General features: G+C 29.2%; 2 protein-coding genes across 2 annotated transcripts; both read left to right on the forward strand.

Moving 5' to 3' along the window:
• Positions 1 to 3,881: 3,881 nt before the first annotated feature.
• LOC129307758 (cullin-1-like) lies at positions 3,882 to 9,317 on the forward strand. The gene is made up of 3 exons (XM_054948634.1): positions 3,882 to 3,941; positions 6,830 to 6,896; positions 7,049 to 9,317. Exons 1-3 carry the CDS (start codon positions 3,915 to 3,917, stop codon positions 9,301 to 9,303), a joined length of 2,349 nt encoding a protein of 782 aa, XP_054804609.1. The 5' UTR covers positions 3,882 to 3,914; the 3' UTR covers positions 9,304 to 9,317.
• A 6,280-nt stretch (positions 9,318 to 15,597) lies between these two features.
• LOC129307849 (cullin-1-like) lies at positions 15,598 to 19,727 on the forward strand. Its single transcript, XM_054948777.1, has 2 exons — positions 15,598 to 15,660; positions 17,473 to 19,727. The coding sequence occupies exon 2, from the start codon at positions 17,475 to 17,477 to the stop codon at positions 19,725 to 19,727; it is 2,253 nt and encodes a 750-aa protein (XP_054804752.1). The 5' UTR covers positions 15,598 to 15,660; positions 17,473 to 17,474.
• The last annotated feature ends 4,710 nt before the right edge of the window (positions 19,728 to 24,437 follow it).

A 24,437-nucleotide genomic window follows, 5' to 3' on the forward strand; every position in this document is an offset into this window, starting at 1 on the left:
TGTCTACTAACGATATATTAATATGGGTCATATTGCAACGTTGTGAAATGTTTTTGTGATATTATATTGTTTAATGGTTTCGAATAAAGCCTATTGCTCTAAAAAAATAATTTAAAAAATAAAAAAAATGAATTGACCACACACATGAAAGAAGGCGCAACGAAGTGACACAAGTGGAAGGGAAGCTAAATGTAGGCGAGAAGAGAGAAGGGGAAAGGAAGCATGTTAAAAAGTCAAGACATAAATAAGATTTAAATTGTTCGAAGTTGAATTTCTATAAAAAAAATTTTTCATTTTTTATTAAAAAGACAAATTTAACCAAATTTAGAGATCTTAATTTTAGAGAATTTAAATTCTATTAAAATATACAGTAGCATATAATTAATGATGGAGGATGCGATGATGCGTACCAGTCTGGTTGAAGTTGAAGTTGAACACTGGCCATGCCCTGGTTGACGATTATTTTTCGTCTGACTTCTTTACAGATCAATTAATATCCTAATCAAAATGATTTTTTATATTTAAAAATGAAATATTATTTTTTGTTAGTAGTTGCATGATATCTCACGTAATCGTATCGTATTAATTAAATATTATTATATTTAATTAAGATTTATTACCCAATTTAACAAAACGTTTTGTGTATTCATACATGGACTCGAACTTGAAATGAATGTACGTGATTGATCATACTTCTTCCCATTTGAATTAGATTTTGTTGGTTTTAATATCACATTTTTCTCCCTTTATATTGTAGAGAAAGAGGAATATACACCCACATGAATTTATATAATTAAAACATTAAGAAATTCCAATTCCTTAAAAACACCAACCACAAACGTCACGAGAGGTAATGGAATCTCTTGATAAGTCAAATTTGCATTCTAGATGAACACACTCACAAAGAAAATACTAAATTTCTTATTCAATATAATCACAAACTCCCTCTTATTTTATTATTTTAAAAATATTCCTCAACCAATGTATAATATTGTTCGCCTATAAATAGCACGCAGAGGTATCACATTCGAAAAGTCTATTATCACTAAATACTCAGAACTCAAAGATAATGGCGTCATTATTACATCATAAGAAAGGAAATTACCCAATCTTCAAGCCAAAACAATATATGCTAGAAATAAAAAAAATAATTATTAGTTTCTATAATTTTATTTTATTAGAATTTATAATTTTTTTCGTCTGCATATTAATCCTTATATTTTTAAATATACATAGAGAGATGATGATGTGATACTAATAATATTAAATTATTTGATGTGTGACTAAAGGTATTAGATGGAATAAATATTGAAATAAGAAAAAAAAATAGACAAAGCAATTACTGATATAGAGTAACGAAAATCAACCGAAAGAAATTGAAGAATTTAACTGCACGAAAACAAAAAAAAATGCATTAATAAAAAATAACAATCAATTGCTATAAAATTAGGAGGGGAGAAAAACTTGGTACGACGAACGAACCCAAAGGAGAGGCAAAGAGATGAGTTTAAAGTTTGAAAAATGAACAAAAAAAACCTAATCTTTGTTTAATGTGTAATGAAATTAGAATAAGTAATAGAGGTCAAGTTCAATGGACCAGTCCAAATAAGTTTTAAGAAAATTAAACTCAGCAAGTAAAATAATAATTTTTAATATACAGGTTCGAACAATAAAAAAGTACATTTTAAAATATATAAAACATTTAAGCATTAATTAATTTTTTAAGCTAGGTTATTTTATATTAAAATACCATATATTTGAATATATTATTATAAATATTTTTTTAAAAATAAAAATATTATATTGTCATATTTTTAATTATAAAATATCTCAAAATAATATTTAAAATATATTTTAATATTGAATTTTAAATTTTAAGTCTCATTTTGTGATAAAAAGTTTGAGTTTCCCAAAAAATATACTATATATCTTTTATAAAATAAAAATAATTAATTTAAAGTAAAAAATTAGTTAAATTAATTTAAAAAAATAAAAAATAGTTAATAATTTAAGCACTCAGGCGGATGAATAAACTAAACCCAAACCAAAAAATATTTAGGTTGGGCTTGCTATTTGAGCTTTCCTATAAATTTTGGCTATAGAAAGGCTTCACATTAATTGAGTCTGTTTTAAATGTATCGAGTCTGCTCAAATTATCAGCTTTGAGTGAAATGATATTAGTTACATGCATAAGTAATTTAATATCATTAGTGCTACATCATTATCGCTATGGGCATATTTAAATATAGAAACTAACATTAAATACCAAAAAAAAAAACTGTAGATTTGGAACCACAAAACATGCAGGAATTAATAACAAAAATACAACAAAACTATAGTAATCAATAATTATATTTTCCCAAGTAATTAACTAGAACAAAACTTAATCATGACAAATTCATGGATATCAACAGGTGTTATTCAAATTATCAGACTAAATAGGAAACTGATTAAAACAAAATCGATTCCCAATCGATCACAATATGAGAAGCTATTCTCGGCGACCATGGATGCCGTTTAAGACTCGGCTACGTGCGAACTTGGATCATCTTCAAATTTATATCAACCCAACTTCAATATCTCTATGCATTATCATGCTTTTTTTTTTTTGAGGGGGGGGGGGGGGAGATCAAATATATATATTAATAATTTTTTTTTTTCCGCCAACAATAGAAGTCTGTTCAATCGTTTGCAGGAAATTAATAGTGTTATCATGCTTCACTTCATTCTTCTTCTGTGCCTACTTTATTAGCTGAGCCATTGGATGTGACTCTGACCCACCATCCGACCGCCCCACTTTCTCCTCCATATCTCACTATGCTACTCATCACCGTCTTTCTTTCTGCCCAAACTTCAATCTAAATCTCTTTTTTCTCTTCCATCATCAATTCCAATCCGAACATTCCCAAAAAAAAAAAAAAAAAAACAGAGATATAATCATAGAATTATATTTTGGATTAGTTTGATTTTGTTTATTTTTTATTTTTAAAAATTATTTTGTACATTAATTTTAAAATATTTTTCAAAAAAAATGAAAATATATTTGATTATGATAATTAAAAATGAAAAGAAAATACTTATAATGTGTTTCTATTTTTTGTTTTTTTAAAATAAAAATAGTCTTAAAAGCATTTATATTAAAAAATCATTGAATTTTTATTTTTTAAAAACAAAATATTTTTTAAAAAAGACAGAAGTCAAACTGTACGATCATCACTTTGATTGGATGCAAAACAACCACGTATTTCATTGATTTTATAAACAAATATCTTGTTTTTGTTTTTTTTAAATTATTTGAAGATATTTTTTACTTTTGATTTTAACTTCAAAATATCTAGGAATTTTTAATGTGTTAAAAAAATCATGGCAACCGTGTGAACATATATTTTTATCCAAATAATTAAAGTAGGGGGTAAACCAAAAATAAAAAAAATAACTCTAAAAAATATAAATATAAATAAAAAAAAAAAAAAAAGTGTAACGAAATGAAAAATTAAATATACCAAATTAGGGGGCTGTCTTTGAGAATTATTTTCACCGCTTATAGATTTAAACATATATATATATATATATATATATATCTTATCTCTATATCAATGAGATTTTTTTTGGGATTATCCTCTAAAATTTGTTTAACGGGATTGAAGGGATAAACAATAACGATAATAAAAAGATATCAAGGATGGTAGGATCTCCCTATTTTTGCTAACAAATTAAAGAAAAAAAATATCTAAAAGAGATTTATTCAATCTGTCGTCTAAGATTTTCTAAACCTCTTTTCATGATTCAAATTAAAAAAAAAAAACACATAGCTCAAGACTATTATCTATAAATAGAGGTCAGGAAATCATAAGTAAGAGAAAATAACCCTTAGAGCAATTTAACAAGCTAAACGAAATTGTGAAAAGTGAATTATGAAGAGGCGACAGAAAATTGTGAAGGTATAACATAATCATTTTATTTTATTTTTTCTTGTTCTTCTTTCTTTTCCTTTATTTTGCATGATTTCAGTCTTTGCTATTTAGTTTTTTTTTACTTTATCACTTATTATACTCTTTTCTCTTCAGCTTTTCTTTGTGGTCATGTTCCATCTTCTTGTTGAATGTATGTTTTGATTGTTTCTGTGAGTATCAAGTGTTCGGCATGATCCAAATTTAATATACTTTGATAAATTATATTTTATATAAATATAATTTTATAACAGTTAATTTGCTAACTTTTTTATACAGAATTGTAAATTAAAATGTTAAATCTACCAGTTTTGGATGTCTTTATGGTTTCTCAAATTATCGTCTCTTCTATTAACCTTGTTGACGAAGGTGTAGATTTCTTACTTATCTTTCAAACTGTTTGGGAAAATCATAAAACTTAGATGACTACATATTTTTAGGAACAATTTAGAATACTAGATTTGATGCTAAGAAAAAGTCACCCTGGTTACCACCGTCCCAAGAAAAAGTACACGTTTTTTAAAATTTTTTATCCGCATAACAATTATTTAATCATGAAGTTGCCAATTTGTATTGTACTAAATTTTTGAAGAATTTCAAATTAATATTTTCTAGAGTATATGAAAGAGACATGTTATACTTGATGGTTTTGTTGGATTTATTTAACCTACATATTCGGTCCCTGATATTTCGGATGTTCTTAATATTATAATTGATATTGCAATTTTATGTCCCTCATTCAAGGCCTTATGAAAAGAGAAGTTTGATTGTGTGAAAAGAGAATTGTCAAGAGGTAACAGAAAATTCTCTAAGTATAAGATTACCAGATTAGTGTTTTCCTTCTTCTTTCTTTTTCTTAATCCTGCACAGTTTCAATTTTTGCTATTTGAATTTCTAAGAGTTAATATATAATTTGAACTCTGAATTATTTATTCAAGAGCGATTTGAATCCTAATTTAATAGTTTTGGTTTCATAATGTATTAAATAGGAGTTTAGAATTCAAATTGCCTTTGCATATTAACCCAATTTTTAATTCAAACTCTATCATTCATGTATTTTTTTTATTTGTGGTCATGTTCCATCTCTTTATTTCATTAAAAAATAATTTTTGGATTTGTTTTGAAAAAAATTTCCTGTATTTTTTTGTTAAATTATTTCAAGATATTTTTCACTTTTGATTTTAACTTCAAAATATCTAGAATTTTTAAACGCGTTAAAAAAATATCATGGCAACCGTGTGAACATCATATATTTTTATCCAAATAATTTGAATAGAGGGTAAAACAATAATAAAAATTAAAAATAATACTAAATCAAAAGTGAGGTTTCACCAAAAAAATAATAATCAAAAAGTGATGAAACAAAATAAAGGGCGAGTCAGATATCGGGATTTTCCAGCTTTAAATGAGAAATAAAAATACCAAATTAGGGGCTATCTTTGAAAATTTATTTTCACCGCTTGTGGATTTTATATTGTTCGTGCATACGCGCTCGCGCGCGTATGAGATTGTTTTGGTGATTGTCCTCTAAAATTGTTTAAGAAGATTGAGGGGATAAATAATAATGATAATAAAAAGATATCAAGGTCATTATCTCCTATTTATGTTAAAAAAAAAAAGAAATAATATCTAAGAAGATTTGAATAATCTATCGTCTAAGATTTTCTGAACCTCTTTTGCTTATTCAAGTAAAAAAATATAGTTCTAGATTATCTATAAATAGAGGTCAGGAAAGCATATATAAGAGAGAACTAAACCTCGCACAGAGAAATCCAAAGGGCCAAAGGAAATTGTGAAAAATGAATTGTCAAGAAACAATAGAAAATTCTAAAAGTATAAGATTATCATCTTAATTTTTTGGTTCTTCTCCTTAATGCTGCAGTGTTTCATTATTGTTATTTGCTATTTGGATTTTCAATCTGGACTCTTAACACTCATGTATTCTATTTTCTCTTTACCTTATTTGTGGTCATCATGTTCCATCTTTCAGTTGAATGTTTGTTTTCATTGTTTCTGCTGTGGATATCAGTGGGTTCTGGACGATTCATATTTAATATGATTTTTTTATATTTTAATAAATTATTATTTTAATTTAAAGACAATCTTATAATAGTTACTTTGCTATTTTTCTTTTACATAAAAATATAAGTTAAAAATATTAAATTTGCATTAGGTTTGGATGTCTCTAGATGTCACTCAAGATCACTTAAGGCCATGCTGTTTTGGTGTGATTTGTCACTTGATCGATGATCTCTTTTACTAATATTGTTTTCAATGGCTTTGGTTTCTTCCACATATATTGTATGGAAATACAAATTGTTTTGAAAAATAATAAAATTTAGAAGACTAGCTAGGTTTGATGTTAAGAACATGTTACACTGGTTTCTTCCCCCACCCCAAAAGATAAATAAATAAAAAGCATGCCGTTTTTTTTTTTTAAATCTCCATGACAATTATTTAATCATAAACTTGTCAATTTGTATTAAAATAAAAAAAATCAGGAATTTTATTTTCTGTTATATATGGAAGAGACATGTGTCATACTTGAGATTTTGTTAGATTCACTCGAACTACAGTGAACCGAACAACTTATGTTTTGGCCCCTATAATTAGGATTATTTACTTAATAGTATAATTGGTATTACGATTTTGTGTGTCCCCCATTCACGTTATACATACATACATACATACAAACCATACAAACCATTAACAATGATTGATGTGGGTGTGTGGGGGCCTATCTGTCTTTGTAAAAGCGATATGCATGTCTTGGGATTTTTAGTATCTGTTTGCAATTAACAAAAAAAAAATATAATATATATATATATATACTTATCTTTTGAACTCGAAAACCTGACGACCAAATTTTGTATTGCTAGAAATCCAAAGAGTCAAAGGAATTTGTGAAAGGCGAATCAATTGAAAAGGCAACGGAAAATTTTGAAGGTATGAGATCTATATGGCTTATATTATTTATCATCATAAAAAATGACGTCTTGGTATTTTTATTAATTGTACTTGCAAATAAAACAAATATGATAATATGTATACTTATCTCTTGAGCTGAAAATCATGATGATCAGATTTTGCATTGCTAGGAATGGATCGGAAACCCATTAAGCTCGAAGAAGGATGGAAACATGTGCAGGAAGGGATCGATCAGCTGAAGAACGTCATTGAAGGCTTATCAGAAGAGCCTTTGAGTTCAGAAAAACACATGTTGCTATACACTACAATCTATAACATGTGTATTCAAAAGCCACCATTTGAATACACTAAACAGCTTTATGATAGATACATCATAACAGTCGAAGGCTACATCAAATCTACTTTGTTGCCATCCTTAAGAAACAAGCACCAAGAATTCTTACTCAGAGAGCTCGTCATAAGATGGGAAAACCACAAAAAATTTATCAAATATCTTTTGCGCTACTTCCATTATCTTGAACGTTACTTTATTGCTCGACACTCTTTACCTTTGCTCTATACAGTTGGACTTGACAGATTCCGTGATTTGGTCTTCATGAAGGTGAAGGCTCAAGCCACAGACGCTATGATCTCTCTAATCGATAAAGAACGCGAGGGAGAGCAAATTGATGGATCTTTGTTGAGGAATGTTCTTGATATCTACGTTGCCCTTGGTACGGATGAATTGGATTGTTACAAGCAGGATTTTGAACTGCGGCTGCTTGAAGATACATCTACTTACTACAGAATCAAAGCGGCCAATTGGATCGCCGGTGACTCTTGCCCTGAGTATATGCTCAAGGCTGAGGAATCATTGAAGAGGGAAAGAGATAGAGTAGTGGGCGAGGCTAAGTATTTGCACTCTATCACAGAGAAGAAATTAGTAGAGACAGTTCAAAAAGAGTTGCTTGTCACGCACGCAACTCAGTTGCTTGAGAAGGAAAACTCTGGCTGTCATGCGTTGCTCAAAGATGATAAAGTTGAAGATCTTTCTAGAATTTATAGACTGTACCATGAAATAACTAGAGGTTTGGAACCTGTTGCTTGTACATTCAAGCAGCATGTTACCCATGAGGGTACAACATTAGTGCGACAAGCTGAAGAGGAAGCTTCTTCTAGAAGTCAGAATATTACAGCAAGTAATAATGGCTCATCTGGGGCTCAGGAACAAGTGATTGTGATAAAATTCATTGAGCTTCATGAGAAGTATTTGTCCTTTGTTAAGGGTTGCTTCATGAATAACACTACTTTCCACAAGGCTATGAAAGAAGCCTTTGAAGTGTTCTGTAATAAGAGTGTTGCTGGCATTCCAAGTGCAGAACTTCTTGCCACGTTCTGTGACAATGTTCTTAAGAAAGGTGGTGAAAGTGAGAAGCTTAGCGACGAGGAAATAGAAAGAACCCTAGAGAAGGTTGTCAAGCTTCTTGTATATAACACTGATAAGGATCTGTTTGCCGAGTTTTACCGGAAAAAGCTGGCTCGGCGGCTACTTCACGACCGGAGCGCCAATGAGGATCATGAAAAGAATATTCTCTCAAAGTTGAAGCAGCAATTTGGAACACAGTACACTTCAAAGATGGAGGGGATGATCACAGATTTGGCCATAGCTAAGGATAATCAAACCAGCTATGAGGAATATCTTGCTGAGAATCCAAACATGAACACTGGGATTGACTTGTCAGTGACTGTTCTCACCACTGGTTTTTGGCCTAGTTACAAGTCTTTTGGGTTGAATCTTCCTTCAGAGATGGTCAAGTGTGTGGAAGTTTTCAAAGGGTTTTATGAAACAAAAACAAAGCACAGGAAACTCTCATGGGTTTTCTCCATGGGAACTTGCAACATCAATGGAAAATTTCAACAGAAAGCCATTGAACTCATAGTCTCAACTTATCAAGCTGCTGCTCTTCTACTATTCAACAGCACAGATAGATTGAGTTACTCAGAGATCATGACTCAGTTAGACCTAGGCCACGAAGATCTGGTTCGCGCACTCCATTCCTTGTCATGTGCAAAGTATAAGATACTTTCTAAGGAGCCAAACACGAAAACCATATCTCAAAATGACAGCTTTGAGTTCAACTCGAGATTTACAGATCGAAAGAGGAGGATCAGGATCCCTATTCCGCCAATAATTGATGAGAGGAAGAAGGTGATGGAAGATGTTAACAAAGACCGAAAATATTTGATTGATGCTGCGATTGTTAGGATTATGAAGAGCAGGAAAGTTTTGGGACATCAACAATTAGTTTTGGAATGTGTTGAGTTTTTGAGTCGCATGTTCAAGCCTGATTTGAAAGCAATCAAGAAGAGGATTGAAGATCTCATCCTTCGGGACTATCTTGAAAGGGACGAGGATGATTCTAACACCTATAAATATCTAGCTTGATGGACACACACACACACACACACACATGATATCATTCTTGTATCCATTATTTTTGTGTTATTTTTACCGATAGGCATCTTAATTAAGTTTTGTAATTTGAATAATCTATACATTGCTATCATCTCTCAATAAAGATTGAATATTTGACTTCCCCTTTGTATCTTAATTTTTATATTTGATTTCTCTGAAGTTTTATCATTTTTTTCTAGACCATCTGATGTTTAAGATTATAGCTTAAAGTTTAAACTAAATTTGAATATAAGTGAAAGTTTTCTTATTGTGAGTTTTTACCCATTTAGAAGTTTTGAATAACTCCGTGCCTCCTCTCTTTTGTTCTTGGTCTTGTTTTTTTTTTTTTGGGAAATTATTCCATTACACCCACTTTTTAAAAAGAATGATGGTAAAGTCTCGAAGAGATAAAATTTGTTAAAAAATTAATTGCTACTATTAATTCAGATAATTGTAAACAAAAATTTTAATTATAAACTGAGAGTTATATTTAAAATTTAAATATTTTATTTACAATTTAAACTTTCGAAACAATTTTTTTTAAGAAGTAGATTAAAAATATAAAATATATTGATAAATAAAAATATAAAATAAATTCATAAATTATAAAATATTTAATTTTAAAAAGATAAAAGAAATTCATAAATTACAAAATATTTAATTTATATTATCTATAATTTAATCTCTAATTATATTGTGAACACGACGTATGATTTGACGGAAGAACTGCCCTTCGTACATTAAACGAGTGGTATTTTGACATAAGAGACCAGTATGGAGCATAATTAACACGAAAATCAAATACATTCACGGAACCAAACGGGACCTAATGTCATATCATGTCGTGCAAATAGCTTGATGGAGAAAATTATATACTTAACATTATATACTTAAGATATTTGTATTCAATTAAATAATGACATATGAATTTTTTATAAATTATTTATTCTACCATTAATTTTTATTATTATTAAACTAATATATTAAAATTTACATGTCATAATTTAATTAAATATAAATATATTAAGTATATAAATTTAAGTATGTAACTCTTGCCGATTATTAAGACTGTGGAAGTTTAAGGCCTCACAACATTGGTATTATCTCTCTTGTTCTACGTCACCCGGAGTTTCCCTTGGGAGCTTTTGGGTTTGCGTTTTCTTTCTCTTCCTTGAGAGGCCTTTTTTTTTTTTTGGTTTTCCTAATCGTATCGATGCCCCATCATTTGCGGTTCGGATCCTCTCTCTTTTTACTTTTCTTCTTCTCATCTTATCTCGCATCTTTATTTTTTAAAAAAGACTAGATCTTAGACTCATACAACGTGTGGAAATGTTAATCCACTCATTCAAAAGGAAGGGAAGGAGAGAGCATAAAAGATTCTAATAAAGTTATTTTTTTAAAAAATATAATTATTAATCTATATAGTTTTATTAGGTTGCTTTTGGTCATTGTATCTTTTTCAAAAAAACACTAACATTATAGGGACGTAGGTAACAAATATTACTCAGTAAGGAATCATAAGGACTGAAAACATAGGATAAAATTATAAAGACTAAGAACAAAATCTGGTAAAATTATAAGAATTGATAATTGTGTTTTTCCTTATTTTTTTAACAAAGGACAAGTGAAAATAATTAAATAGCTATTTTAATTTTTTCAATCTTGTATGTTAGGCATGAGAGCTCTCTATTAAGTGGAAAATTGCGAGTTTAATCTTGCTTATATAGTCAAATCTTTGTTGCTTACTACTCTAAATCAAAACAAAAATTACTAGCTAATTTTAAAGCAACATAAATTTTAAAAATATGTTAACATTATATCATAAAATGTAAAAATAAAAATCAATAGGGGTTTTCTCAACAAGATGGCAAACCAATGTACAAATTTCTATTGGATATAAAATAAGATTATCTTTAATTAGAGCTGTCAATTAGGGCTAAGTCCTTAGGGCTAGCCCTTTTAAGCCCAAAAAAATTGAGAATCGAGCTGCTATTTTGGTTTTTAAAATGGTAAATTGAGTTTAAAAGGACTGGTCCTTTTAAGTTTGAAAATAAAAGTGCCGGTCCTTTTAAGCCCCAATATATTTTTTTAAAAAAATATAAAAAAATAAAAAGAAGACACTACATCACTTAAACTCAACACTCACTCTCTAATTCAGACAGTAGACACACATATTATTATTTGCTTATTTTTAATATTTTTGCATTCTTTAAATACCTTGAAATTATGATTTTAGTTTATTATTTATTGCAAATAATGAGGATGAAGAAGGAAGACATGAAAAGCTTAACATATGCCATTGATGAGGATCAAGTCATATTATGTTGATGATAATGAAAATAATCAAAATTTAGCTGATAATGCTACTAATGTGTAATTGATGTCGAAGTTAATTTTAGGATGTTATTTTTTTATCAGACTTAAAATTTTTATTGTGTGAATTAATTTTATTTTATTTTTTTAAACTTAATGTGATGTGTAATAACTTTGTTAGGTTTTTAAATATATTTTTAAAATTTTTAAATTAAAAAATTAAAAAAATAATTAGGGCCGAAGCTTTGAGGGCTAGCCCTTCAGTCCTAAAGATTAGGGCTGAGTTATTAAAAATAAAGCCCTGAAATATAATTGAGTTTAAATGAGTCAGCTTGTTTAAGCCCTGACCTTTGAAGGGCCAATCCTTTAGGGTCGGGCCGGCTTTAATTGACACATCTATCTTTAATAAGAGAATAATAATAAAAAAAATTAAAAATATAAATTAAATTTTAAAAAATAAATTATAAGAATATAATTTGAAGTTTTAAAAATTTTAAGTTACTAACAATTTAATTTACAAAAAAAAAAAGATAATTGCGCTGGGGAGTTTATCAGGATTAAGAATTTCTGCATTTTGTTACTAAAACTTGTCTCTAATAGATAACAAATAAGAAATATCTTGCATTACAATTTTGTTTCGTAATTGTAAATGCAATTGTATCTGCATTCTATTATCTGAAGTCTCTTTTTGTTTCATTAAAAAAATTCATCTGAAATAAAAAAAATGACAATTTAGTTTCCTAAAATGTGATAATGCCTTCTAAACTTAATGGAAAAATACTCCTCAATTTTAAAAAAGTGAAAAAAATAATACAAAAAGTTTGTAAATACCTAAACTACTTTGATCATTTGTTGAATTAGAGTTGTAAATAAAATAAACTTTGTTGCATTCTTTTAAATTAAGAAGCATTTTTTTTATTTCATCAAAAACTTTAATAAATTTTGAGATTTAAAAGGTATTATCATATTGTACCAGATCAAATTTTTATTTTTTTATTTTTAAGGTTGCTTGTCATTCTCCCTGTGAAGAAAAGATTTCTTGTACTTGATTTGTTAAATTATTTCAAGATATTTTTCACTTATGATTTTAACTTCAAAATATCTAGGAATTTTTTAATGCGCGTTAAGAAAAAAATCATGGCAACCATGTGAACATCATGTATTTTTATCCAAATAATTTGAAACGAGGGTGAAACAATAATAAAAATTAGTAATAACACTAACATAAACATAAATATAAATAAAAAAGTCAAAAAGTGATGAAACAAAAGAGAGGGAGTCAGGGAGAGTCAGATATCTTCAGGGATTGTCGAGTTTTAAATGAAAAATAAATATACCAAATTAGGGGGCTGTCTTTGAAAATTATTTTTCCGCTTGTGGATTTTAAATTATATATACATATACAGAGATTAAAATATATTTTTAGTCTTTTAACTTAATTTTAAATGATTATTTTTTATATCTATTACTGTTATTTTTAAAAATAAATTAAACTTAATAAGTCAACACATTTGATAACATCTTATTAATATTTAAAAGTTTAATGTAAAAATTTTTTATGATGAAATTAGTGATGTTAGAATTAAAGAATTGAAAATATACTTTATAAGATTAAAGGATTAAAATAAAATTTTATATAAAGTTAAAAGATTAAATGTATATTTTAAGACACATATATCTTATCTCCATATCTTTATTCAGAAGCTAGATTGGAGGGATAAACAATAATGATAATAAAATGATATCAAGGTTTGCATGATCTTCCTATATATTCTTGTTAACAAAATTAAAGGAATAATATATAAAAAGATTTGGATAATCTGTGGTCTAAGATTTTCTGAACCAGTTTTCCGGATTCAATTATAAAAAATATAGTTCTAGAATATCTATAAACAGAGGTCATAAAAGCATATATAAAAGAGAAATAAACCTCACATAAAGAAATCTAAAGAGCCAAACGAAACTGTGAAAAAGGGAATTGTCAAGAGCCATCAGAAAATTCTAAAGGTATAACATTATATATTATCTTTTTTTTTTTGGGGGAGGGGGGTTCTTCTCCTTAATCCTACACAGTTTGATTCTTTGCTTTTTGGATTTTCAGTTCAGACTCTAGCACTCGTGTGTTCATTTTGTTTGTGGATTCTTTGCTATTTAGTTTTCCTATGTGGCGATGTTCCATCCTTTTGTCGAACGGTTGTTTTGATTGTTTTCGTGGGTATTGTATTCTGGATGATCTAAATTTAATGTAATTTTTTATATTTTTAATAATGTATTCTTTTAATATAAAGATAATCTTATAATAGTAATTACTTTGTTAAATTTTTTATTTAGAAATTATAAGTTAGAAATTTTAAATCTAAATATCACCAATATGAAGAGCACTTAAGCCCACGCCGTTTTGGTGTGGTTTATCACGTAATCGATGATCTCTTCTATAAAACATCTGGCCTTTGTATTTAGGATTTTCTTGATAGTATAATTGATATTGCGATTATGTGTCCCTCATACACAGGTTATATATATGTATATATAAACGATTAACGATGATTGAGATATATGTGTGTCTTTGAAAATTAATTTTCACCGCGCTTATGGATTTTCAAATATATATATATATATATATATATATCACCTCCATATGATCATATCTCTGAGATTGCTTTTGGGACTATCCTCTAAATTTTTTTAAGGAGATTGAGGGAATAAACTATACTGATAATAAAAAGATATCATGATCTCCCTATTTTTGTTAACAAATTAAAGAAATAATATCTAAAAAGATTTGGATAATCTATCGTCAAATATTTTTTGAACCTCTTTTCTTGATTCAAATAAAAAAAATATAATTCTAGGTTATCTATAAATAAAGGTCAGGAAAACATATATAAGAGAGAAATAAATCTTCCATAGAGAAATCCAAGGAGTGAAAAGTGAGTTGTATGTGAAGAGACAACAGAAAATTTTAAAGGCATAAGTTTATCATCTTTTTTTTTTCTTCTCCTTAATTTAGCACAGATTCATTATTCTTATTTGCTATTTGGATTTTCAATTTGGAATCTAGCACTCATATATTCTGTTTTCTCTTTAGTTTATTTGTGGTCATGTTCCATCCTTCTGTTGAATGTTTGTTTTCATTGGTTTCTGTTGTGGGAATCAGTGATCCAAATTTAAAATGATTTTTTTATATTTTTTAATAAATTATTCTTTTAATATAAATGGAATCTTATAATAGTTACTTTGTAATATTTTTATATAAAAATTATAAATTAAAAATATTAAATTTGTATCAGTTTTGTATGTTTCTAGATCTCACTGAAGAGCACTAAAACCCACGCCGTTTCGGTGTGATTTGTCACTTGATCGACGATTTCTTTTATTAACATTGTTTTCAATGGCATTAGTTTCTTGTATATATTCTATGGAAATTCAAATTGTTTTGGAAAATGATAAAATTTAGAAAACTATATTTGATATTAAGAAAATGTTACACTGGTTTCTCCCCCACCGGAAAAAATAAATAAATAAAAAGTATGCCCTTTTTTGTGAAAAAAATTCTCATAACAATTATTTAACCAAGAACTTGTCAATTTGTATTAAATAAAAAAATGAAAATTTTTATTTTCTATTGTATGTGGAAGAGACATGTGTTATACTTCAAGATTTTGTTAGATTTACTTAAACTACAGTGAACCAAACAACTTATTTTTTGGTCTCTATAATTAGGATTATTTACTTAATAGAATAGTAATTGACATTGCGATTTTGTGTGTTCCCCATTCACAGGTTATATGTATATATAAACTATTAACGAGGAATGATATTTGTGTGTGTGGCTTGTTTATCTTTGTAAAAGCGATATGCATGTCTTGGGATTTTTATTATCTGTTTGAAATTAATAAAAATATGTAATAAAATATATAATTATCTCTCCAACTGGAACATATGATGACCAAATTTTTTATTGCTAGAAATTCAAAGAGCCAAAGGAATTTGTGAAAAGCGAATCAATTGAAGAGGCAACAGAAAATTCTGAAGGTAGAAGATTGTCATCTTACACTTTTCTCCTTCTTTCTTTTTCTTAATTCAGCATAGTTTTATTCTTTGCCATTTGTATTTTTCATTAGGTCTCTATCACTCATGTATTTTTTTTTCTTTAGTTTTTTTTTTTGTGGTCATGTTCCATCCTCCTACTCAATGTTTATTTTGATTGTTTCCATGGGTGTCAGTGCTATGAATGATCTATATTTAAAATATTTTAATATATTATTCTTTTAATATAAAGATGATCTTATAATAGTTACTCTGTCAAGTTTTTTATATGAAAAATTATAAGTTAAAATTTTTTAATCTATATCAATTTTGGATGTCTTTTGGTGTAGTTTGTCACATACTTGAAGGTCTCTTCTATCAACGTTTTGTTGATGAAGGTGTTAGTTTTGGATACGGATCATGTGCAGTGGATGAAAAATAGAAGATCTTGATCGTAAATTCTTATCTAATGAATAATAACAAATGTGTGTATAAAAAGGTTTCTCGTTTGCAAACACACAATCATGTTTTATCTAAAATAAAAATTTATAAAAATATAATATTTTTAATAAATCTATTAATAACTAATTTGGATAATACATATCCGAATAATTTAATTTAATTTAATATTTTATTTTTTATAATTTGATTATCCATATGTGTCCTGAATAGTTCAAATTTGATTTTGGTTTATGTTTAAAATTTTTAACTTGTAATTTTTTTAAAAAATATTTTTTGAAAAGTGCTAGAAATATTATCTTTATTTTTAATATTATATTTATCAAAATAAAAAATTATAAGGATTATAAAAAAATTAATATTAGCTATAAATTGTCTAGACTCTAGAGCACATGTAGATAATCAATTTATAAAAAATAAAAAGATAATATTAAATTGGATCATTTAGATAAAATCTGTATTATCCAAATTAGTTATTAATAAATTTATTAAAAATATTATATTTTTTTATAAATTTTTATTCTGGATAAAACATGATTGTGTATTTGCAAATGAGGAACCTTTTTATACGTCTATTTGTTACTAGCATTAAATAAAAATTCATCATCATGATCTTCCACTTCTCATCCACTCCACGCTTTCCTACTCTATATTATCCATATCCGTTGGTTTCCTGCAGATATTTTATGGAAATTTAAAATGTTTTGGAAAATAATAAAATTTAGAAGACTAGATTTGATGTTATGGAAAAGTTACACTGGTCACGTACCCCACAAAAAAGTAGAAAACTATGTGTTATTTTTTTATTTTTATTTGCATAACAATTATTCAATCGTGAACTTGTCTGTTTGTATTAAACTAAAAACTTTGAAGAATTTTTAATTAATATTTTCTATAGTATATGAGAGAGACATATGTTATACTTCAAGGTTTTGTTAGATTTATTTAAATTATAGTGACCAAAACATCTAATGTTTTAGCCCCTAATATTTAAGATTTTCTTAATTGTATAATATAATTGATAGAGCAAGACAAGTATATTTTAATAATTATTAACAAAATTTTTTTGTAAAATAAATAATTTATAAAAGATCATTCATATGTTATGATTTAATTATAAACAAGTATCTTAAGTATATAAGGATAATTGATAGTGCAATTTTGTGTCAAGGTTTTGTTAAAATTATTTAAACCATCAACAACGATTGACACACACACACATATGGCTTATCCATCATCATAAAAACGACATGTCTTGGTATTTTTATACTTTTTGTAAATAAAATAAATAATAACACACACACACACACTCATATCTCTTGAACCGAGAAAGATGACAACCAAATTTTGTATTTCTAGGAATGGATCTGAAACCCATTATTGAGCTTGAAGAAGGATGGAAATATGTGCAGGAACGGGTCAAGTGGCTGGAGGACATTATTGAAGGCAAATCAGTAGAGCCTCTCAGTTCAGAGAAACACATATTGCTATACACTACAATCTATAACATGTGTAATCAAAGGCCTCCATTTCAATACTCTAACCAGCTTTATGACAGATACATCGTCACTGTCGAAAACTACATGAAATCTACTGTGTTGCCATCCTTAAGAAACAAGCACCATGAATTCTTACTCAGAGAGCTCGTCACAAGATGGGACAACCACCAAAAATATATCAAATGGCTGTCACGCTCCTTCCATTATCTTGATCGTTACTATACTGCTAGACACTCTCTTCCTTCTCTCTACACTGTTGGACTTGTTAGATTCCATGATTTGGTCTTCATGAAGGTGAAAGCTCAAGCCACAGACGCTATGATCTCTCTGATCGATCAAGAACGTGAGGGAGAGCAGATTGACGGATCTTTGTTGATGAAGGTTCTTAATATCTACATTGCCGTTGGTACGGATGATCTTGATTGTTACAGGAAGGATTTTGAACTTCAGATGCTTGAAGATACTGCTACTTACTACAAAATCAAGGCAGCAAAATGGATCGCCAATGACTCGTGCCCGGAGTATATGCTCAAGGTTGAAGAATCATTGAAGAGGGAAAGAGATAGGGTAGTTGGAGAGGCTAAGTATTTGCATCCTATCACGGAGAAGAAATTAGTAGACACAGTTCGAAAAGAGTTGCTTGTTACGCACGCAACCCAGTTGCTTGAAAAGGAAAACTCTGGTTGCCGCGTGTTGCTCAGAGATGATAAGGTTGAAGATCTTTCTAGAATGTATAGATTATACATTGAAATACGCGAAGGTTTGGAACCTATTGTTAATGTATTCAAGCAGCATGTTACAGCTGAGGGTACAACATTGGTGCAACAGGCTGAAGAAGAAGCTACTTCTAAAAGTCAGAATAACACAGCAAGTAATAATGGCTCATCTGGGGTTCAAGAACAAGTGATTGTGAGAAAATTCATTGAGCTTCATGAGAAGTGCATGTCCTGTGTTAAGGGTTGCTTCAAGAATAACAATATCTTCCACAAGGCTATTAAAGAAGCTTTTGAAGTGTTCTGTAATAAGAGTGTTGCTGGCATTCCAAGTGCCGAACTTCTTGCTATGTTTTGTGACAATGTTCTTAAGAAAGGTGGTGCAAGTGAAAAGCTTAGTGATGAGGAAATGGAAAGAACCCTTGAGAAGGTTGTCAACCTTCTTGCATATAACACTGATAAGGATCTGTTTGCTGAGTTTTATCGGAAAAAGCTTGCTCGGCGGCTACTTTACGACCGCAGCGCCAATGAGGATCATGAAAAGAATATTCTGTCAAAGCTGAAGCAGCAATTTGGAACACAGTACACTTCAAAGATGGAGGGGATGATCACAGACTTGGCTATAGCTAGGGATAATCAAACTAGCTATGAGGAATATCTTGTTCAGAATCCAAACATGAATCCTGGGATTGACTTGTCAGTGACTGTTCTCACCACTGGTTTTTGGCCTAGTTACAAGTCTTTTGGGTTGAATCTTCCTTCAGAGATGATCAAGTGTGTGGAAGTTTTCAAAGGGTTTTATGAAACAAAAACAAAGCACAGGAAACTCTCGTGGATTTTCTCTATGGGAACGTGCAACATCAATGGAAAATTTCAAGAGAAAACCATTGAACTCATAGTCTCAACTTATCAAGCTGCTGCTCTTCTACTATTCAACAGCACAGATAGATTGAGTTACTCAGAGATCATGACTCAGTTAGACTTAGACCACGAAGATATTGTTCGCGTACTCCATTCCTTGTCATGTGCAAAGTATAAGATACTTTCTAAGGAGCCAAACACGAAAACCATATCTAAAAATGACAGCTTTGAGTTCAACTTGAAATTTATAGATCGAATGAGGAGGATCAGGATCCCCATCCCGCCGATTGATGAGAGGAAGAAGGTGATGGAAGATGTTAACAAAGATCGGAAATATTTGATTGATGCTGCGATCGTGAGGATTATGAAGAGCCGGAAAGTTTTGGGGCATCAACAATTGGTTTTGGAATGTGTTGAGTATTTGAGTGGCATGTTCAAGCCTGATCTGAAAGTAATCAAGAAGAGGATTGAAGATCTCATCCTCCGAGACTATCTCGAAAGGGATGAAGATGATTCCACCAGCTATAAATATGTGGCTTGATGAACACACACACACACACAAAATATCATTCATGTATATAATATTTTTTATTTTTACCTATAGGTACCTTAAGTTTTGTAATTCGGATAATTTACCCCTTGCAAGCATCTCTTAATAAAGGTTCAATATTTGACTTCTCTTCGTATCTTAATATTTTATATTTGACTTCTCTTCAGTTTTGTCATTTTTTTGAGACCATCCTATATTAATGATTATAGTTTAACGTTTAAACTAAATTTAAGTGCAAGTGAAAGTTTTCTTATTGTGATTTTTTCCTCATGCAGAAGTTTTGAATTACCTCCTCCTTTCTTCTTCGTCTTGTTTTTCTTTTTGGGAACTGTTCGATTACACCCACTTAAGTTCCGAAAAAGATAATCAATAATATTAGTTAGGGTCTCGACAGAATTTGTTGCTCCTATTAATCCATATAGTTGCAAACAAAAATCCTAATTTAATCTAAGAGATACATTTAAAATTCAAATGTCTTATTTGTAATTTAAACTATATCATCAATTCTCTTATCTGAAACTTAACTGCTATTCTCCTCACTTTTTATGGTCGAGAAAATCAGACCAATCATTATTGGGCCTGGCCTAGGGAACCACATACTAGGGATTAAAGAGGGCAAGATATATATTGTGTGTGTGAAAATATCAAAAAAATTTGGTATAATCCAAATATATGTCTTTCTATTTTTGGACTTAGACAATTTTTTTGGATAAAAAGTCAAATATATATTAAAAGTTATTACAATAAAATGTCATACCATTAAAGTAGAACTAAAAAATCAAGGAGAAAAACTACAAACATAAAAGAAATTTCGTCAGAAACCATATTGAAAATATGACTCATAAACTCTAACAGTAAGGGTTGAATTTCTCGGATAATAACTTTGATAAATTGCTTCCTTATAGATCTAGAAGATATAAAATCCTTTTGAGCATAGTTGATGTGCACATGATCCAAAGACAGTTCATAATCATCACGATGATTCGTAATCCAACAAAGATTATATCTCAAGCATAGGAGAGAGAAAACATTGTGTAAAATTTGAAAAAATAAGCCAAATTATTCAAATTTTGGATAATCCACTCTTAGTAGATCAAGCCTAATATGAGCCCATGAGATCTTTATTAAAATATAGAGAAGATTTGGGCTCGAAAATGTAATATACTCTGGGTCAAGTGTGCAATTTTTCCTTAATGATTTAAAACTTTAGAGAAGGGAACATTTTAGTTCACACACACATGACTGAAAAACCAACCAGTGTGGGTGGTTTTAGATAGCCAGATAACTTCCAAGTCTATGTATGTGTGATTAAGAATTTATTCTCTTAGCTTGTTCTTTCTCTCAACTTTTCAAGTGCATTTGCTATGAGTCACGAATCGAGTTCAGTTTGTAATTTCATTCCCGCATGCAGTATATCACTCGGCAAACACATGACAAGTACGCTTTCCTCCTCAAAATTTTATATCAAAAATTATAAGTGATAATATATATATTATCGTATATTTATGATTTTTTTTTGGTTTCCATATTGGTTGGCCCATAATAGAATTCTCTCTACATAGAATTTTTGGGACCACATATAAATTAATTTCCAAGAATTATAATGTTTGGCCAATAATAAAGTTTCTTTAAGATGACATATAGTGATTGGAAAATAATAGCTTATCAAATAAATAGAAAAAATATTTGGGTTGTGTCAGTAGTACGGAATATGGGGTCAGAAGAAGGTGCTAGTGATGCTAGAGTGTAATAGTGGGGTTCAACATTAATTTTACCTCTTCACTCGGAATAAGAATGACTCTTTATATTTTAAACTTTAATGTAACATCTTGAAATTTAAAAAATTATATTAATTGAAAATTTATCAAGGGTTAAGTTAATTAATCTATGTTTTAATTGGATTAATAGGAGTTATTTTATGGCCTTTGGATCTATTGGACCCTATATGAGGCTTAGAAGGGGACTAGAGGAACCATTAGGCCATTTTCAGTCCAAATTATTGGGCTTAAGTTAGGGTTCTCGAATAGTGCCATGCGTTGCAGTGTATGCATTGAATTTTAAATTCTGTAGAAGCATTTGGAAAACAGAAGTAGAAGAGAGCATTTTGAGAGAGTTGAAGAGAAATGCTAGAGGCTTTGCTAGGCTAGCATTTTTCAATCAAGGGAGGCTTGATTGGAATTAGTAAATGCTTGGCTAAGGTTTCTCTTCCCTTCTCATCTCTTCTTTTTGCATTTTCATGGACATCTTTGGATATGGGTGCTAAGGTCTAAACCTATAATTCAATTTTTGCTCCTTCCTATGAATTTGTTGGAGTCTAATGATGTTGTTTTATATTTCTAAATGTTGGTTTAAGCTAATGGTAGGTATTAGTGTTGCTAACGATGGGTTTAGAGTTAACCCTAACAATAATTACTGTGGATTAAACTAATGGAGAGGTTATATAGTGTTAGTTAAGCTTAATAGAGGTTAAATAAGTTAATGAAAGTTAAAAATGGGGTTGTTTGTGGTTAATATTGCTAATTAGGGTCTTAGTCCTTAATTATAATTAAGAGCTAATTAATGATGATTAATCATTAATGAAGTTTAATGATTCTAATTGTAGATTTGATTGCTCTTGGAACTTATTAATTGCTTGAGGGCTTCCTTAGAATCTGGAGTTACTCTTGGTGGGGTAAAAAGCAAGAGTTGAGGTAACTATAAGTTAAATTCTAGTATATATTTGTTGTTCGCAATTATGAGCTTGTTTGATTGTGACATTAGTTTTATTATAGTATAAATATGTACTGTGTGATTAACTGGATTCATTGTTGGTTGCTTAAATATGACTTGATGATGATTATGTGACTGGATGCAAATTATTAGGCATGATAATGAATATGTGAATTCTTGAGCATGAAAGGGTTGATTTAAGTTGAGTTTTGTATGGTGGTGACATGATAATATGTCGAGATGGCATGAGTTGTTTAACATGATTGAGTAGCTTCAACATGGTTGTTAAACATGATATGATAATGGAGTTGCGGTCAATGATTTTATTGAGTATGAATTAATGACCATGAGCATGATGATATGCATATGTTTTAAAGTGAATGATTAGCTATGGATAATACTAAGTGTTGATATTAATGAACATGATGGTGAATTGATGATAGCATGGTATGTTAAACATAAGAATGGCTGTCAGCATATCATTTGCATATGTTTTGAGTATTGTATGATCAAGGATGGGTGAAAGCCCACTCGAGTGAAATAAGGTGTTTGGAAACCTACATGGTATTCATCCACGTTGTGAGGCCTTGGTGTTTGGGTCTTGATTATTGATCCTGAAATCCAATTGGGGGATGATTTCTTAAAAACCCAACTAGTGAAGTTGGAAACAAAGACATATGACACCCCTAAGTTCAGAATGGGAGAATCTATGGTTCAAGAATTAAGAGCATGTGTCTTGGCTGGGTAACTCTTCACAATTGGAGAGTGAGGTTAATTCAATTATAAGAATTAATCTTATAGAGTTTAGTAGTCCATGAATTCAGTCAAAAAATATAAAAAGAGTAATAAGGGTGGTTGCATGATCATACATAATTGCCATCATATAGCTATGACTAATCTTTGAGTTACATCTTGAGAAAACTTGGAGTTTGAAATTTGAAATCTTGTTTTGATTCGTTTTAAGTGCTTAGCCTTCTTCCGTATTCCTGCAAAACTTTTATACTCTGGTTCCAACTTTTTGGGATCCCTTTTTCTTGAAAACAAATATAATTAAAATTTTTTTTTTGAACTCTAGATATATAGCTAAGGTTGATTCTATATTCCTTAATGTAATTAATTAATTTAAGTGTTGTGGTTAGTTGTTGGTTAATGATTGGAGTCATTACTTTTAATTAAAAATGCATTTGTCATATATAACTATATCATTGTTATTATTGGAAAATCAGAACTTATATATATATATATATATATATATATATTTGGGGTAAACGGTAGTTATGTCCTACTAGATTAATGAATAATAATTATGTGGTCAACAAAATTTTCTAAAAAATTATCAGTCAGTTACTAACAGACATTTCAGCTATAAATGAGTGTTACATTTAGAAGTTAATCGTTATCTGTTGCAAATAAAATTTTTAAATTTACAATTATTTAAATTGATATGGCAATTTTTTTTTTTAAATTCTATTTATAAGCTAATTGTCATAAATTTTATTTTTTAAAGAGTTAACTACCTATTTTTTTTTGTTCTGTTTGAATAGTACATGTAGTACTTGTTTACATTTGTACGATTTTCAGAACAAGCCATGTATTTAATATGCTTGTGTCTTTTTGTATTTTATATATTTTTTGTGAAAAAATAAGACCATATAGTAGCACTATATTATTGAATAATTTGAATTCAAATGATTTTTATAATAAAATTTAAACCCAAGAAAATATTTTTATTTTAAAATAATGATGTAAAATAGTGATATTCTAATTATCTCATTGTAAATGTGACGATTCGAAATGTAAGCCAAGGAAAAAAAAAACACTGAAATCATATATACCCTTTCCTTTGTCTTTGTTTTCGTTCGCCTGCGTCCTCCTAAACCCGTTGAACCCATAGTCCCATATTATGATAATCACTATCTCTCAATGCACGGCTTCATGATTTAGACCAGCCACCTGATGCTCTTTGTAGCCTGCTGCAAAATGACGCTCATG

The sequence above is a fragment of the Prosopis cineraria genome, unplaced genomic scaffold, assembly GCF_029017545.1.
Source record: "Prosopis cineraria cultivar Desert tree isolate PC_DT_omini unplaced genomic scaffold, ASM2901754v1 PC4, whole genome shotgun sequence".
NCBI classification, from domain to species: Eukaryota; Viridiplantae; Streptophyta; class Magnoliopsida; order Fabales; family Fabaceae; genus Prosopis; species Prosopis cineraria.